The sequence below is a fragment of the Leucopleurus acutus genome (genome assembly GCF_964270905.1).
Source record: "Leucopleurus acutus genome assembly, chromosome: 16".
Lineage (NCBI taxonomy): Eukaryota > Metazoa > Chordata > Mammalia > Artiodactyla > Delphinidae > Leucopleurus > Leucopleurus acutus.
Genome location: NC_139158.1, coordinates 7,329,216 through 7,345,573, shown reverse-complemented (window position 1 = coordinate 7,345,573; position 16,358 = coordinate 7,329,216). Strand labels below are relative to the sequence as shown.

Here is a 16,358-nt window from a genome sequence, read left to right as displayed (position 1 = left end):
CATTCCGCCGGACCCGCAAGGGGTCACTTCCCCTCTCCGCGTTTCACTTTCCTGAAGTGTTAGGCGCTGTGGGCCGGGCTGGCTCTAAAAGTCCTCGGCTCGGGATTGCCAGCCCTAGTCCCCGCCTCCGGGCTGGGCGCCCCCTCCCGCTCGTTCAGGTCTGCCCACCGCCCGGGACAATCCTCGCCTTGTCTAAGGCCCGGCATCTCGAGTTTTCTGTAACCTCCGGGTACGCTTTTTTTTTCCCCAGGGCGGAGCCCCAAGCCGGCTCCTCCTAGCTGCGGGCCGCACAGCAGCCCCCATCCTTTTTCCCAGAGCCTCTCTCCGGAGTTGGGGTCCAGGCGCACAGCCAGAGCCCGGTGCGGGCCTGTGTGCCCCTCGGCCAGCTCCCCGTCATGGCCTCGGGCCCGGGACTCCGGCTCCTGCTGCTACTGCTGCTACTGCTGTCGCCGCCTCCTGAGGCCTCGGCTTCAAATCGTCCCCGGGGCAGCGACCCTGTCAACCCAGGTGAGAACCCGGAGAGGGGCGAGTGGCGCCAGGCTGACCCCGGGGAGAGGGTCGAGGCGGGCCTCTCCCACGCCCAGCGGGCTCTCTAGGGCCGAATCACACGGCCCCTCGCTCACTCCTCGCTCTGAACTGTTTCCACCCTCCCCATGGGAACTGACCCCGAGTTTCTGGGTGTTACTTTCATCCCGCTTTCACTGGGGTCACGTTTCCCTGGGTGGGAAGAGTTTTAAGAGGGAATGCGGAAAAGAGGGGAGGAACCGGAGCAGAGTCAGAAGGAGGGGAAGGGGGCCTGCGGTGAGTGGAGCGCGCCGGGCAGCGAGCGGGGCGAGTGGGTCCTGAGTGTCAATTCCTGGCTGGTGACAGAGAAGCTGCTGGTGATCACCGTGGCCACAGGCGAGACAGAAGGATACCGGCGTTTCCTGCGGTCAGCGGAGTTTTTCAACTACACTGTGCGGGTGAGGAGAGGAACACCCTCATGGCCTCTAGAAGGGGTGGGGGTGGGGTCTAGCCTAGGAGTGGGCTGAGGGCTGGATGCCTGGGACCCCACGGTGAGCCTGGTCAGGGCGGTGGGACCGCCTGGCCGCCTGAGCCCCTCCCTGGCATTCTGGGTCTCCTCCACAGACCCTGGGCCTGGGACAGGAGTGGCGAGGGGGCGATGTAGCCCGAACGGTTGGTGGAGGACAGAAGGTCAGGTGGCTGAAAAAGGAAATGGAGAAATATGCAGACAGGGAGGATATGGTCATCATGTTTGTAGACAGGTAAAGGGGCTGGGGCTGGGGAGAAAGAAGAGGGGTGGACAGAAAGAGGGGGTGAGGAGACTGAGGTTCCTAGTGGCTGTCCTGCTCATCCTCCCCTTCCTCCCCCAGCTACGATGTCATTCTGGCTGGCAGCCCCTCGGAGCTGCTGAAGAAGTTTGTCCAGAGTGGCAGCCGCCTGCTCTTCTCTGCAGAGGCCTTCTGCTGGCCCGAGTGGGGGCTGGCGGAGCAGTACCCTGAGGTGGGCACGGGGAAGCGCTTCCTCAACTCTGGTGGTGAGTGGCAGAGTGTCCAAAAGTGGTGGGGCATGGAGTGTTCCAGGTGCCTGAGGGTTGGAGAGGGAGTGGGGACAGGTCCTGGGACCCTGGGAATCTTGGAGTCAGCACCTCCCCTCCCCCCACCCAGGATTCATTGGCTTCGCCCCCGCTATCCACCAAATCGTCCGCCAGTGGAAGTACAAAGATGACGATGATGATCAGCTGTTCTACACTCGGCTCTACCTGGACCCAGGACTGAGGGTAGCGAGGGGCAGAAGAGGGGGCCCGACTTGAAGCTCTGGAGGTGGCAGGCCTCTCGGGCTGAATGGGAGGGAAGGGGTAAAGAGGCTTCTTGAAAGACATAAAGAGAAAAGAGTGGGAAATGGTGTCCCACCGCCTCTTTAATTACCTGCCCCGTCTCATCCCATCCAGGAGAAACTCAGCCTTAATCTGGATCATAAATCGCAGATCTTTCAGAACCTCAACGGGGCTTTAGGTGAGGAAAAGGCAATCCGAAGGGGTGATGGGAGGCTGCTGGGGGTCCTGAATGTGGGAGAGGCTCCTGGTAGAACTGGGGTGATCTTCAACTCACCTCGATGTTAACTTCATCAAACGTCCGAATGGCTGATAGAGTTAGTTGCGCTGTGCTAATAGTAACAGAAGCAGCAGTGGTCGTACCTAACGTCTGTTTGACATACTACGTGGCAGGGCTCTGGGCCAGGGCTTTACTTCTGTAATTTCATTTAACACAACAGTTCTACAAAGGGCAGGTCTGTGGTTATCTACCTGTTACAGATGGGGAAACTGCCTCTTTGAGGGGCCAGTGACTTGCCCAGGTCGCACAGGTAGTAAGTGGTGGGGTGCCCCAGGGTGACAGCAGCCTGGTCAGTGCCCTCAGAGAGAAGGTGTCCCATCCCCGCGCCACGGGTCACAGTCCTTCATCCTCTAGAGAAGCTGGGCAGCCCCCGCCCCCCCATATTTAGAAGCACGTGCTGTTTGGCAGCTTTGGGGGAAAGGGAGTCTGAAGCCTGGCCTTTCTTCCCCAGATGAGGTGGTCTTAAAGTTTGGTCGGAATCGCGTGCGTATCCGGAATGTGGCCTATGACACACTTCCTGTTGTGGTCCATGGGAATGGCCCCACTAAGGTGCCAAGTTGCTTATACCCTCAGCCCCAGCCCCAGTCAGTCCTGCCTGCACAGCCCCTGCCCCCAGGTTCCTCCAGCCCTTCCAAGTAGTGAGTCCTCCCCAGCCCCAGAAGCACAGGTGCTGGGAGGGTTTCTCAGTGGCCACCGCTCCCCATCCTGCCCTGCCCCCTCCCTGTCTGCCCACCTCCCTCACCTCTGGCCCTGGACTCGTCAGCCTCAGCCTCTCACCGTCTCTCCCAACAGCTGCAGCTGAATTACCTGGGAAACTACGTCCCCAATGGCTGGACTCCTGAGGGAGGCTGTGGGTTCTGTGACCAGGACCGGAGGCCACTCCCGGGGGGGCAGGTGAGGAGGGGGTGCCAGCGTGGGTGGGAGAGCGCTTGGAAGCAGGAGGTGCAGGGAGGGCATTCCAGGCAGCAGGGGGTGGGGGCAAAGCCCCTGGAGACCCGCAAACCTGCCAGGGTTGTGGAGGACAGACTGGCGGGCTTTCCTCTGAGCCCCATCACGTTGTATCTTCCAGACTCCCCCCCGGGTGCTTCTGGCAGTGTTTGTGGAACAACCTACCCCATTCCTGCCCCGCTTCCTCCAGCGGCTGCTGCTCCTGGACTATCCATCCGACAGGGTCACCCTCTTCCTGCACAACAACGTGAGACACCCCGACTGACAGCCTCTCCCTCCCAAGGGACCCCGCCCCTGCCCTCTTCAGAACTCCCACTCCCTATATCCCAGACTCCTTCCTGCACCCTTTCTGCTCACCTCCTTCCCCGCTCCTGTCCCTCAGGCACCATCTTTTCTGCCCTCTCGGTCTCCGCATCTCCCCCTTCTCCCCCCGCCATCTCCAGGAGGTGTACCACGAGCCCCACATTGCTGACTCCTGGCCCCAGCTGCAGGACCACTTCTCAGCTGTGAAGCTGGTGGGGCCCGAGGAGGGCCTGACGCCAGGCGAGGCCAGGGACATGGCCATGTGAGTGAGCCTCGGGCGGGCGTTGGGGGGGCGGTAGTGAAAGCAGTGGGGGAGGGGCTGCCACCCACTGCAAGCCCCCTTCCCTCTCCGTTCCCCATCCAGCCTCTCCTCGGCCTCCACAGTGGCGCACTTCCAGCCACTACGTGTGCTGTCCCTCCCTTGCCCTGCACAGATGGAAGAATCTGGGGGTCCTGGGGGAGGAGGCACAGAGGCCTCGGCCTCCCCCTTTCCTGCCCTCCCCCTCCCTCCCAGTCTTTTTCTCCCTCCTGTCCTCTTGCTGATGCTTCTACCCACTTTCCACCTCTTCTCCTCAGCGGGTAGGGGGAGTTCCACCCTCTCTACAGTTCCCTCTCCCCCCCCCCAACCTGCTCCCGTTTTAGCTCTGTCTGTTGGTCTGTCACCTCCAGGGACATTTGTCGGCAGGACCCCAAGTGTGAATTCTACTTCAGCCTGGACGCAGACGCGGTCATCAGCAACCCGCAGACCCTGCGCATCCTCATTGAAGAGAACAGGTCACTCACCTGGTTCAGCCAGAGGGCCCCCAGATAGTCCCCAGGGAACCCCCCACTCCTCCCCTGGGCGTGGGGCACAGCTCCGCCCGGCCCTCACCTCTGCTCGTCCACAGGAAGGTGATAGCGCCCATGCTGTCCCGCCACGGGAAGCTGTGGTCCAATTTCTGGGGAGCCCTGAGCCCCGATGAGTACTACGCGCGCTCCGAGGATTACGTAGAGCTGGTGCAGCGGAAGCGAGTGTGAGTCCTGAAGCCCCTCCCCTCCCCGGCCTGGGCCCTCGGAGACCCCTGCATCCTGCCGCAGAGCCCCAGTCTCGGGGGTCCGGGGGGGCTGTGGGCAGGGACTGACCGTGCAGGGGGCACGAGAGGCTTGACGGGGGAAGCCAGTGGGACCTAGCAGCTCACAGCCCTCGAGGGAAGGGGCCCCTGGGAGGAACAGGGCAGGACTGTGGGGCTCGCCCACCTAGCTGACCGGTGTGGGTGCCTCCAGGGGCGTGTGGAACGTGCCCTACATATCCCAGGCCTATGTGATCCGCGGGGAGACCCTGAGGACGGAGCTGCCCCAGAGGGAGGTGTTCTCGGGCAGCGACACTGACCCAGACATGGCCTTCTGCAAGAGCCTGCGGGAGAAGGTGAGTGGGCCCGGGGCTCGGGGCGGGGCCAGGCCCTCGCCCCCTGCCGCCCCTCTCACACCCGCCCCCACGCCAGGGCGTCTTTCTCCACGTCAGCAATCAGCACGAGTTTGGGCGCCTCCTGGCCACCTCCCGGTATGACACGGACCACCTGCACCCTGACCTCTGGCAGATCTTCGACAACCCCCTGGTGAGTAGGCGGCCCCGCGCGCAGAAGGCAGTTTCCCTTCCTTCACTAAAGGAGGATGCCCCAGGCCTACCGCACGCTCCTGCGCGCTGTGCAGGCTCTCCTGGTGCCTGGGGAGGGGGCTTCCTGGGCGGGAGCAGATGGAATGAAGAGGGCCCGGGTCAAGGTGCACCTCCCCCCATCCCCCAGGACTGGAAGGAGCAGTACATTCACGAGAACTACAGCCGGGCCCTGGAAGGGGAGGGACTCGTGGAACAGGTGAGCCCCACTCAGGACCCCGAGCCATCGCATGGCCACCACCCCCTGGGTCCACCCCCTGGTCTACCGCCTGGATTAGTGGTGCCTCAGGGTTTTCTGCTCAGGCACTGAGGGCAAAGGTGGAGCAGATAGGCCTGCAGCCCCCATCCTGGCATTAATCAGGGTGGTCCTCTCTTGTCTGTTGGGTATATTGGTGTATGGGTGAAATGATACTTTTTAAGATGAGTTTGAAAACCACTATCCTAGAACCCGGGGCTCCAGGACCCCCGTGCCATTTGCGCCATGTTTTCAGCACTGCTCCCACCTTCTTTGGCCCAGCGCCTCCTGGCCCATCCCCACACTCAGATCCCCATTCCTGCAGATTCTCTCATCTCCTGGCTTCCCCTTCTGCTCCCTGCTTTCTCTCCCTTCCTTTGGCTGCCTGTCCGCTCCCCGAGCATGACGCAGCCCTGCTGTTCTCGCCCTGTCCCGCCCGTCTGCAGCCCTGCCCGGACGTGTACTGGTTCCCTCTGCTGTCTGAGCAAATGTGCGATGAACTGGTGGAAGAAACGGAGCATTACGGCCAGTGGTCAGGAGGCCGGCATGAGGTGAGGGGCTGGGGCAGGGGGGAGGGGGGCCCCAGGAGGAGGGAGGTGAAACTTCCCTGATTGAGGGAAAATGGAATCCAGAGAGTGGGAGCAAAGAGGGGTCCCCAAGGGGGAGGGGCCCACAGGAGGCACAGCTGTATTCATTCACTCATCCATTCGTTCAAGTAATATTTACGGGGTGGGTCCTAGACGCCAGCCCCTGACCTGGGTGGTGCAGGTCGAGCTCTGCCCTCCTGGGTCTCACCTGCTGTCAGCAGCAGCAGCAACCCAGCTTCTAAAGGCTGTGATGGGCAGCCCGGGTGCTGCAGGAGTCTCAGGAGGGACCCTTGACCCAGACGTGGGGGGGCCAAGGGGCTTCACAGAAGAGGTGACATCTTAGCTGACACTTAGAGGACAGGAGGAGTGAGTCAAGCTAAGAAGTGGTCGAGACTTCCAGATGGAGGGAATACAGGCTGTAAGGCCTGGGAGCAAGAGGAGGGGGAGGCTGGCACTGCCCTGTCGGCTCAGTGCCCGCTGCCCACAGGACTCAAGGCTGGCTGGAGGCTACGAGAACGTGCCCACCGTGGACATCCACATGAAGCAGGTGGGCTATGAGGACCAGTGGCTGCAGCTGCTGAGGACGTACGTGGGGCCCATGACCGAGAGCCTGTTCCCCGGCTACCACACCAAGGTGGGCCGCTGCACTCGCCACCCCTGCACCTCCACCTTCCCACACCCCGTCCCGGTTGGACGTCTCCACATGATGCGTTTTTGGCCCCCGTGGTGTTTGGGGCCCCATAAAATGAGATCCCACAGGAGGGCAGCCCTGGGGGAGGCAGCCCGCAGGTACCAGTAAGAACCCCTCCCCTCCCCCGGACCTGATGGCCATCCCTCCAGCCTCTCCTCCTGTGTCCCTGTCACAGACCCGGGCGGTGATGAACTTCGTGGTCCGCTACCGGCCAGATGAGCAGCCGTCTCTGCGGCCACATCACGACTCATCCACCTTCACCCTCAACGTCGCCCTCAACCACAAGGGCCTGGATTACGAGGTGAGTCCCTACCGCCCTCCACTTCGGGGCACCCCAGGGCCCCTCCCTGCACGCAGGACCCTGTGTCCCGCCCCCTCACCATCCCTACACACACCCCTCGGTCACCTCCCTCCCCCTTGTCTGCCTTCTCTATATTTCTCAGTGACTTCGTGGGTATCCTCTGGACCCCTTCCGGGCTGGCAGCCTCACCCTTTCTCCTGGGTCTCCCATCTGCTGATGCCCAAACCTCCTGTGTCCTCCCTCCCTGATTACCCCGGTCGGGCTCTCCCCGCTCCGTCAGCCCGCTGCCCAGTCCCCACTTCCGCTCACTCTGCACTCCTGCCCCTTCTCGTCTTCCCAGGGAGGTGGCTGCCGCTTCCTGCGCTACGACTGCGTGGTGTCGTCCCCCCGGAAGGGCTGGGGGCTCCTGCACCCTGGCCGCCTCACCCACTACCACGAGGGGCTGCCCACCACTCAGGGCACTCGCTACATCATGGTGTCCTTTGTGGACCCCTGACGCTCCACCACTCTGCCCAAGCTTCCCTGCCATTGTGCCTTCCTGTGCCCCCCTCCTCCTCGGAGGGGGTCTGTCCGGCTCCTCGCCTCCTGGGTGTGTGTTCCGTGTGCCTGGGACTGAATGTGTCACCTCGCTCCCCACCACGCGGCCCTCAGGGAGCTCAGGGAGCCCCTTGCTCCACCCCTCAGCCCCCACGAGTTCCCAGGGAGAGGGCTTCTGGGTGTTCACCACGTGATAAATTATTGTTTTTCAGTCTCCTCTCAATAAAAGAGGATTTGTAATTCTTGAGTCCATTTATTCTTTCATCTACCTGTGGACCCCGTATCCCTCCCGCCACCCAGTGTAGAGGGGAGACCCGGGGTCTTCCAGAGGAAATGAACAGAGAAGAAGAAAAGGCAGAGACATGATTTTAGAGCAGAGCGGGAGCCTGGAAGCTTCCCTGGCTCCCATGTCTAACTCCCTGTCATTGCCAGAGCTGGGGGAGGACGTGAAGAGGGCCAGACCGAAAGAAGGACTTCCCTTGTTGGGCTGAGGTGAGAACCCCCCATCCCCACCCCTGCAAAGCCCCCAAGCTCTCCCCCCTGATTCTCTCCTCACCTGATGGCATCTTCTCCAGTGCATGACGTGTGGAGTGGCACAGCCCTAAGCTAAGCTCCAGGGACACTGCGGGGGAAGTAAGTCCCCCTGGGGGCGTGTGTTCTTTGAGGGAAGACAGGCTGGAACCTTCCTGTGGCTTCTTGCATCTAAGCTGTTAGGTGGAATCAGGAGAGGGGAATCCTAAGGGTCAGCCCAGGAAAGCTTCCTGGAAGAGGGGGGATGGGATGCAGCCTTGCAAAAGACAAGACTGGGACTTTTTTTTTTTTTACCGGAACTTCTAGTGGTCCAGTGGTTAGGACTCCTGGCTTGCACTGCAGGGACCATGGGTTCCATCCCTGGTGAGGGAACTAAGATCCCACAAGGCAAGGTGCAGCCAAAAAAACCCCAAAACAAGTGACGTTCCCTGACCTGGAAAAAGTGCTGGCTCTGCAGGCCTCTGGTCAATGTTAAACAGGGCCACGGTCACAGTGATGACTGGCCCCAGCCCACTGGAGGGTGTGCCCACAGACCAGTGGGCTCTCTCTTGGAGGGGTTCCCCAATCCTTAGCCTCTCCCATAAAACCCTTCCCTCTGGAGGTCTCCCCACAGAGGCCTAAGCTACTCCTTAGGGAATATATCCTCCTGCAGGTCACCTACCGTTTAGGCACCAGGTCCGGGTGACAAATGGGGAGCTCTGCTCTTCAGGGTACACACACATGGCAACCCCTGCTGGCCCAGACCTCTCCCAACCCTGCTCCTCACAGGGAGCCGGTCCTGACTTCCACAAAGTTAAACACCTTCCTCACCCCCAGGCTCCAAGCCACAGCCCTGGTCTTTCCTTTTGGTCCTACTGGTCACAGCCCTGTGAGCCCAAATAGTGGTTAACCCTTTCATGCCGGGGTTCACAGTGCTCCAATGTGCAGGTCAGCAGCGGGGGCGGAAGCGAGGGCAGAATCCAGGCCAGGGGTCAGGACCAGTGGGTTGGGTCAAAGAAGGTACGCTTCACGGCTGTGGTGGCTCCTGGGTGACTCCCCTCTGCATCCTCCTCCAGCCACCTCTTCCGGGGCCTCCAAGTGTTTGCCGTCCTGCAATGGGTCTTCCCCTTTTGGGGGGCTCACTGAGTCCCTGAAGACCTGAGGAACCCTGCGCCTGGCACTCTGCTTCCCCATTCCAGTATGGGAGGGAGGGAGGCAGGGCAGGGGTCTGTGGGGTGGAGAGAGGGAGAAAGATGTAGATTGGACAGATGCGCCTGAAACCATGGAACAGGGAAGGGGGAAAACGGGGGACCTGGGATTCGAACCTCTGGATCCTGAGTCCCCACAACCCCCCAGGCACCGCCACCACCTCCCGCCCAGGTGTGCCTGGGACTCGAACCTCTGGATCCTGAGTCCCCACACCCCCCCACGCACCGCCACCACCTCCCGCCCAGGTGTGCCTGGCTGCCTTGCTCCTGTATTCCTGGGCCGGGCCTGGATCCTAGCGGTCCTCGACCTGGTCTGACTCCATGGAGATAGAAACACACCTGGGGCAGGGGGCTGCTGCTCTGCCTGGGTCCACAACTGGGCCATCCGGAGACATATCCGTGACCACCTCCCCATCTCGGCAAGGCGCTCGGGAACGGTGCGCTGGCTGGGAGCAGGGCTTCAGAATGGACTCTCGGGACCTTCACCCCCGAAGTCCAATGTCAGCTCCCCAGTGGGGTGTCCCCCAGCTGGTTAAAACCACAGATCCAGATCCCTCCTGGAACTACCTCTTTGGCTTCCACCCTCACGGGGTCCTGGTCAGCGGGGCCTGCAGCAACTTCTGCACAGAGGCCACTGGCTTCTCCCACCTCTTCCCTCACCTCCAGCCCCACCTGCTCACGCTGCCCTGTTGGTTCCAGCTCCCTGTCTTCCAGGACTACATCATGTGTGCTGGTGAGGAGAGCGCTGCGTCTCAGGAGCCCCAGTCCCTGTTGTCACCTCCTAACTGCCCTCCTCCTCCCGCATGCGGGCACTTGGTCCCACCTCTACTTACCTTCCCAGAGCCCTGCGCCCTCTTTTCTGAAAGAATCAGGCGTCAGGTCCCCCAGCCTCCGCCCTCTCTCGCAGGATCAGTGCCCTCAGACAAGGCCAGCGCCTCCTATCTCTTGTCCCTGCCCGGGGGCCTCCTGGCCGTGGGAGGGCCCCTGGAGGCGTGGGAGGCAAAGCCCGGAGCGCTGAGCTTGCGAATCCGGAATCAGAAGAGATTTGTCAAGTTGGCGCTGGAAGAGGACAGCGCTGCCCGGGAGGGAGCGCAGCGCGCGCCGGGCGGGGTCCGGAGTCAGTTGCTCCCCCAGGGCCTCCCTGGTGCCAGTCTTCTCTTTCGGAGAGAACTAGCTCATCCAGCAGTTTCCGAACCCGTCGGGCTCATGGGTGCGAAGGACACAGGAAGCGCTGCAGCCACTGCTGAGAGTGGCCCTGCCGCTGTTCCACGGCCCCCGGGGCCTCCTCCTGCCCTTCCGCACGCCCATCCACACCGTCGGCGAGCCCTGGCCTCTACCCGCTCCGCTATCCGGCCCGCCCACCTGCTTCTCCCGGGCTGAAGGCCCCTGCACCCTCCCCGCGCCGGAGGTGAAGGTCCCCCCGGTTGGGGCGTGAAATCCTGGATTCCGGCCACGCCTCCAGGCTGCCTTTGGCAACCGCGCCAGCCCTGAACTCTGTCCCAGTTAATCGCGGCGAGCGAGAAGGTGACCTGCGGGCGGCTACTAGCGACCATCCCTCTGGCCTCCTGTTCCGCCCACAGTGGGGGCCCCGATCCCGGCGCAGCGAACCCCGCGGCCCAGCCGGGCGCAGGTGGACGCGCAGCACGAGGTCTACTTGGAGCGGCTCAAGCAGCTGTTGCAAGAGCACATGGCGCGCTCTGGCGTCCCCGCCGACAGGCACCTCCCCCCACCTAGACGCGCCGCCGGCCCCCACCGGTGCCCTCGGTGACTGCGGGTGAGGACTGAAATTAAAGGCGGGTACAGACCTGCGGTGTGTGTGTGTGTGTTTGTACTTGGCGGGGCAAGTTCGCGCGCCTGGCCGGGCCTCGGAGGGGACCAGACACTCCCGGAGACCCGCAAACACACCCGGGGCGCGCGTCCAGGATCTGCCGGCCGCACTCGAGATCAAAGAGTCTCGGCTGGGACCCAGTCGGTGGGCTCTCCGGCTTCTTCTGCGATCGCTCCCCACAACGGTTCCTAATGCACGCGGGGGTGGACCTCCAGCGCACGGCCCCTACCCCGGCTCCCAGCCCCGCCCAGCGGCCAGCCCAGACCTACCGTATGGAGTTCAAAGATCAGTGTGTGAAGACCTGTGGCGCTCCGGATCCCAAGGTCTCCCCATCCACACAGCCCTCTACAAGCAGCTCCGGGAGGCCCCAGGGGCGTGGCCACTCGGACGAGAAAGGCTTCCCCGGCTCGTACCGAAATCTTCATCGTTTGTCCTCCGGGTCCTGGAGCCCTGCTGGCAGAAGGGGAGCGAATGGGAGTCTCCACAGCCCCGCCGCCCTCCCGCAGTATGAAAACCCTGAAGAAGCGGCGGCTAGAAGTACTGAGCTCCTGCTATACTGAGGGCCTGCTATACTGCGCGCCTGCTATACTGAGCGCCTACTGCTACGTGCACACTTGCCTCTTCACGGGTGAGTGGTGCCCGGGGTCCACTGGGGAAGGAGGCAAGTGGGAGGGTGGGGGGAGAAAGGCTGGAGCCCCACCTGCCAGGATGTCCGAGGGTCAAGGGAAGGGGGAGGGGCCAGAGGTCCAGCTGGGAGATGGCCAGTGATCTCATTGGTGAGGGTGGAGGGGAGGAGCCACTGGAGTTTCAAAAGCTATAGTTCATTTTTCTTTCCCATGTTTCCCCCAGGCTCCTTCTGTTCCCTTCTTCTCTTCCTCCTCTTCACGTCGCTCTGGTATTTCTCTGTTCTCTGCTTGGTGTGGTTCTTCCTGGACCGGGACACACACCCCGCCCCCCAGGTGGGCACTAAACAAGGACCCAAGTAGTGAGAGGTGATAAATGGTGACTCCAGGAGCTCTCCCGCCCTCATCTGTCTGCCCAAGGAGGAAGGCGTTCTGAGTGGATGAGGAACTGGACTGTTTGGAAGCACCTAAGGGATTATTTTCCCATTAAGGCAACAGGCCACCCTCCAAGGAGATGCTCTGGTTCCTCCCTTTCCCCTATGTACCCCCCCCTACTCACCCCTCCCTATGCTGGAGTCTGAGCCCCCCAGCTGCCTAAGTTCAGGCAATGGGGGAGGGGTGGGATGGTGTACCAGAGGGGGCCCCTTGTGCCCTTGACCCCATCGTAGGACCTTGAACTCTAACCCTAAGTTAAGTCTGTTGGTGTGGAGGGAATTCTGTTCAGCAGGCAGCCTGCTGTCTATGCTTTCTTCCCCTCCTCCTGCCCACTGCCCCCAAAACTGGTGAAAACGGTAGAGCTGCCCCCTGACCGGAACTACCTGCTGGTCGCTCACCCACATGGGATCATGGCCATGGGAATCCTCTGTAACTTCTCCACTGAGAGCTCCAGCTTCTCCCAGCAGTTCCCCAGGCTTCGGCCCTTGACGGCCATGCTGAATGGCCTCTTCCATTTCCCAGTCTACCGAGGCTACCTTCTATCCTTTGCTGAGTCTTGAGCTAAGGGGAGGAGGCAGCCACCCCCCCACAGTGACCCCCACCCACCATTCCGCCAAGGGACCTGGCTTGAACGTTGGCCAGGCTCACAGTGGGCGTCGGTGAATGGCTTTGGAGCCAGCGTCCTGCATCCTTGCTGGGAGAGGTGCTGCAGGGCACACTGACATGGGCACAGGGGTAGGGGAGCTTGGAAGGAAAGGGATGGGGGGCTCACCCTTCCTAGGCTGAGGGGTGGAGCCAAGGACGGGGTGGTGACTGTTCCCACACCTGCTCGTACCTGCGGGAGGATGTTCCGTGGACCACCAGAGCCTGGATTTTATTCTGTGGCAGCCTCACGTCGGGCAGGCTGTGGTCGTCCTGGTTAGGGGGCCCACGAGTCCCTGTATGCCATCCCAGGGGAGCACTGCCTCACTGTCCAGAATCGGAAAGGCTTTGTCCACCTGGCACTGAGGCACGGGTGAGTGGGTGCCCAGGGGTGCTGCCCTGAATGCTCAGAAGCCACAGTGCGTCTGGGGATCCACACTGTCTGTCCCGACACACCCGCACCCCTGTAGGTGGGCCTGTGTGTCCCCAGAGCTTACACTGTGACCACACCTAGGGGGCGCTCTTGCCCCTTGAGCGTTTCCTCTGTGCCAAGCACCGGTGCCAGTTCCCCAGGCTTCCTCCCAGGCGGAGAGAGACAGGATCACAGTGCAAGTCACAGGACCCCGGGGCTCAGACGCCCTTGGTTCAAATTCTTTTATGACACCCTCTCAAAGGCAAATGCACGCTTCCTTACTTGTGAAATAGGGTTAATACCTACCTGGCCACCATGTTGCACAGTCTTTCCTCAAGAAACGTAAATCCCTCTTTCAGATCTCTTTTGTAGCCACTGTCATTTGCTTCAAATGGCCTTGGGAAGTGGAATCATGCGAGGGAGGAATTTGGGGCACTCCTTGAGACACTGATCTGACCACCCGTCTTCTCTCTTGCCGCCCCTTTCCAGCACTTCTCTGATGCCCGTGTACTCCTTTGGGGAGAATGATATCTTCAGAGTTAAGGCTTTTGCCCCAGACTTGTGGCAGCATCTGTGCTAGAAGATGCTGGGCTTCAAGAAGCGCCTGGGCTTTTCTCCTTGCGTCTTCTGGGGCTGTGGTCTCTTCTCAGCCAACTCCTGGGGCCTGGTGCCCTTCTCCAGGCCCATGACCACTGTGGGTGAGTGTGCCCGTCTCCAAGGGAGAAGGCTGCCATCAGCTTCATAAGCAGCACATCACCTGTGTCTCCCCTCTCCCCTCAGTGGGCTGCCCCATCCCGGTGCCCCAGTGTCTCGGGCCCACCGAGGAACAGGTTGACCACTCTCACATGCTCTACGTGAAGGCTCTGGAGCAGCTGTTTGATGAGCACAAGGAAAGCTGCGGTGTCCCAGCTTCCACTCGCCCCACCTTCATCTAGTCCCGGCCTTACCCCTCCCCCCACACTCACCAGCCCCACCAGCGCCCGATCCCAGTGCCCTGAGACGCCCACCTACTGCCATACTACTGTACCAATAAAAGGTAGTTCTCTCACACCACTACTTCATAGAATCGGACGCCCACCATCGGATTCTCAGCTCTACCAGCAACTGACCGTAGCCTTATCCAAGTCACTTAAGCTTTTCAAACCTCAGTTTCCTCCTTATAACACGGGGCTACCTACTTCAGAGTTGCAGGGTTTCTAATTTTTATTGAAATACAACACAGAGAAGTGCACAGATCACAAGGGCACGGCTTGATTTTTCATACACTGAACATACACGGGGTTGTCCTGGGAAGTGAATGAGATGTACTCAGGCTCATGGGACGGCTGCACTGGCATCCTTGTGTATGGATTGAGAACTGTCAGCCATCGTCCTCCCACCCATCTCTACCCTTGGATTTCTCTGCTGGGTGGGTGCCCACTCACCCAGGATGGAGCCAGGAGGAGACATCTGGAAGCCTTTTCAGAGAAAGAAGAGAGCGGGCGGTCAGCACTTGGATGGGCTGGGCTGGGGACGAGCCTTTTGAATGGGTAGAGGAGTCGACCCAGCAGGCTGGAGGAGGTTAGGGTCCATTAGAGCATCATTACAGCTGTTTCTGAAGCTCCAGCCCCAGACAGTGAGAATCCCACTGGGTCAGACTTCAGCCCTGCGCCCGGGGCTATCCCCACTCACCTGCCACCCATGCAGACCCTAATGTGGGCTCTTCTACAGACCTATTTCTGGTCATTCTTCCAGAGCTCCAGCCCCAGTGGGTCCTCCCCTACTGCTAGTCCTTGCAGCCCTGAAAAGCCAACCCATCTGTAGACAAAACATAGCATCTGCATATCCGAGGAGCTTAATATCCTGCACTGCCCGCTGCCACCAGACTTTATCATTCCCCGGTAACATGCTAGGGATGCCAGAATCACCCTCACCGCCTTCCTCTCTCCCCACCTTCCAGAACCCCAGTCACACTTCCTGGCCTCCTGTCTTCTTCTAAGTGCTTCTTAGCTGCTTCTCTTACTCCAGGCCCCCATCCCTCCCGTGGACTTCCTCTGGGACCATTCCTCAGAGAGGAGGGGTCTTGCCTCTCATCTCCCATCTAACACCTTCTCACGCTGGCAAGATGCTCTCCCTAAAACACTGTTTTCATCATGTCATTCCTCCTGTTCACTGGGACCGGATCCTCATTGTCAGAAGGTGTGAACTCCTCAGCACAGCATTTGAGGCACCCCGCAAACAGAGCCCTACCCTGTAGACACACAGGGTACCAGACACAGAAAAGTGCTGTCTGCTTTTGCCTGGGCGCTGCATCCACCGAGACGTGATCTTTGTGCAAATTAGACAAAGAATGTTCCAGGTTGGGCGGTGACAAACATTTGCTATGGGATCTTCTCTTTGGGGGCCGGTGCCACGTGCACAGAGAGAAGATGGGTCACTAAACTGCCTAAAGGATCTATTGTAGTTTCAAGAGCTCTGGACTCCACAGTACAGAGCCGTCAAGGTTACCTGTCCCATTTCTCCTGCCGTGTATCTGGATAATAACCCCCAACACTGTGTGGTTTCTCCTCCTATCTGGAAGAGTCTAACTTACAAATATATGAATATACGCCTTAGGAGCACAGCTCATTGCCTCCTGGCAGGCCTTCTTCCTTCCCTGCCATTGTCCATGTGGCCACCAGAGGGCAACCTCTACTCACAAGGCCAATCTGTCACTCTCCTGTTTAAAGCCCACCCCTGGCTGGCCAGCCCCTACCTACAGGATGGGTGCAACCCAGAATTGCTTGTTCTTGCCAAGCAGGCTGTTTCTCAGCTTTGGGCTTTGCTCAGGCTTCCCCTTGCGCAGGAGGGACCCTGCCCCTCTTTGTCATCTGGAGGGGATTTCTTTTTCTTGCCTCACCCCGTGGCATGTGGGATCTTAATTCCCAGACCAGGGATCGAAGCAGCTCCCCGGCCCCGGCATTGGAAACGCGGAGTTTTAACCACTGGACAGCCAGGAAAGTCCCCAGAGGGGAATTTCTAAGACGCACTTCCCTTGACCAGCCAACGTGTCAGGCTGGTCCAGGGCATCCTCTGCTCTGCATCCACGTAGTGCTTCCTGAAGATCTAGCGCGATCCTCTGTGTCGCTTTAAAACATCAATTTATCAAAAAAGTTGGCTAGCTTCAACATTAATAAGGGCAATAACAGCATTGGATTGCAGCACATTAAGCCTGTTTAAAATCAGTGGGTTCATGACGGTCTGAAAGTAATAATTGATCACCACTGAAAGATGCTGAGGAACCACCAAATTATTTGAACAGTTAACAAATAAAGGGGAAAATGTAAGCATTTATCCGGTCTTTCCTTCAACAAA

The 16,358-nt window shown here is 60.2% G+C and overlaps 3 protein-coding genes across 3 annotated transcripts; all 3 read left to right on the top strand.

Moving 5' to 3' along the window:
- The first annotated feature begins 203 nt into the window (after nucleotides 1–203).
- Nucleotides 204–7,601, top strand: PLOD3 (procollagen-lysine,2-oxoglutarate 5-dioxygenase 3). Its single transcript, XM_082857053.1, has 19 exons — nucleotides 204–507; nucleotides 871–962; nucleotides 1,129–1,265; nucleotides 1,374–1,537; nucleotides 1,668–1,780; nucleotides 1,952–2,015; nucleotides 2,566–2,663; nucleotides 2,907–3,008; nucleotides 3,184–3,309; nucleotides 3,506–3,627; nucleotides 4,035–4,139; nucleotides 4,253–4,378; nucleotides 4,629–4,770; nucleotides 4,847–4,960; nucleotides 5,147–5,215; nucleotides 5,698–5,802; nucleotides 6,326–6,472; nucleotides 6,705–6,830; nucleotides 7,171–7,601. The coding sequence occupies exons 1-19, from the start codon at nucleotides 396–398 to the stop codon at nucleotides 7,324–7,326; spliced, it is 2,220 nt and encodes a 739-aa protein (XP_082713179.1). The 5' UTR covers nucleotides 204–395; the 3' UTR covers nucleotides 7,327–7,601.
- A 644-nt stretch (nucleotides 7,602–8,245) lies between these two features.
- LOC309972945 (putative diacylglycerol O-acyltransferase 2-like protein DGAT2L7P) lies at nucleotides 8,246–10,853 on the top strand (the record flags this gene model as incomplete). The annotated part of the gene is given in 10 exon segments (XM_082856840.1): nucleotides 8,246–8,261; nucleotides 8,826–8,878; nucleotides 9,332–9,353; nucleotides 9,356–9,399; nucleotides 9,403–9,522; nucleotides 9,614–9,818; nucleotides 9,993–10,176; nucleotides 10,220–10,256; nucleotides 10,260–10,404; nucleotides 10,666–10,853. Coding segments are annotated over 10 exon segments (1,014 nt in total).
- Nucleotides 10,569–14,024, top strand: MOGAT3 (monoacylglycerol O-acyltransferase 3). Its single transcript, XM_082856839.1, is given in 9 exon segments — nucleotides 10,569–11,541; nucleotides 11,763–11,872; nucleotides 11,953–12,111; nucleotides 12,247–12,502; nucleotides 12,816–12,890; nucleotides 12,893–12,986; nucleotides 13,515–13,602; nucleotides 13,606–13,723; nucleotides 13,806–14,024. Coding segments are annotated over 9 exon segments (1,212 nt in total). The 5' UTR covers nucleotides 10,569–11,384; the 3' UTR covers nucleotides 13,961–14,024.
- The last annotated feature ends 2,334 nt before the right edge of the window (nucleotides 14,025–16,358 follow it).

What these genes read in the sequence shown, in the direction of transcription:
- PLOD3 (XM_082857053.1), top strand. Translation starts at nt 396, where the DNA reads ATGGCCTCGGGCCCGGGACTCCGGCTCCTGCTGCTACTGCTGCTACTG. An exon ending in CAGCGACCCTGTCAACCCAG is followed by an intron (nt 508 to 870) that starts GTGAGAACCCGG and finishes GGCTGGTGACAG; the next exon opens with AGAAGCTGCTGGTGATCACC. An exon ending in GTCATCATGTTTGTAGACAG is followed by an intron (nt 1,266 to 1,373) that starts GTAAAGGGGCTG and finishes TTCCTCCCCCAG; the next exon opens with CTACGATGTCATTCTGGCTG.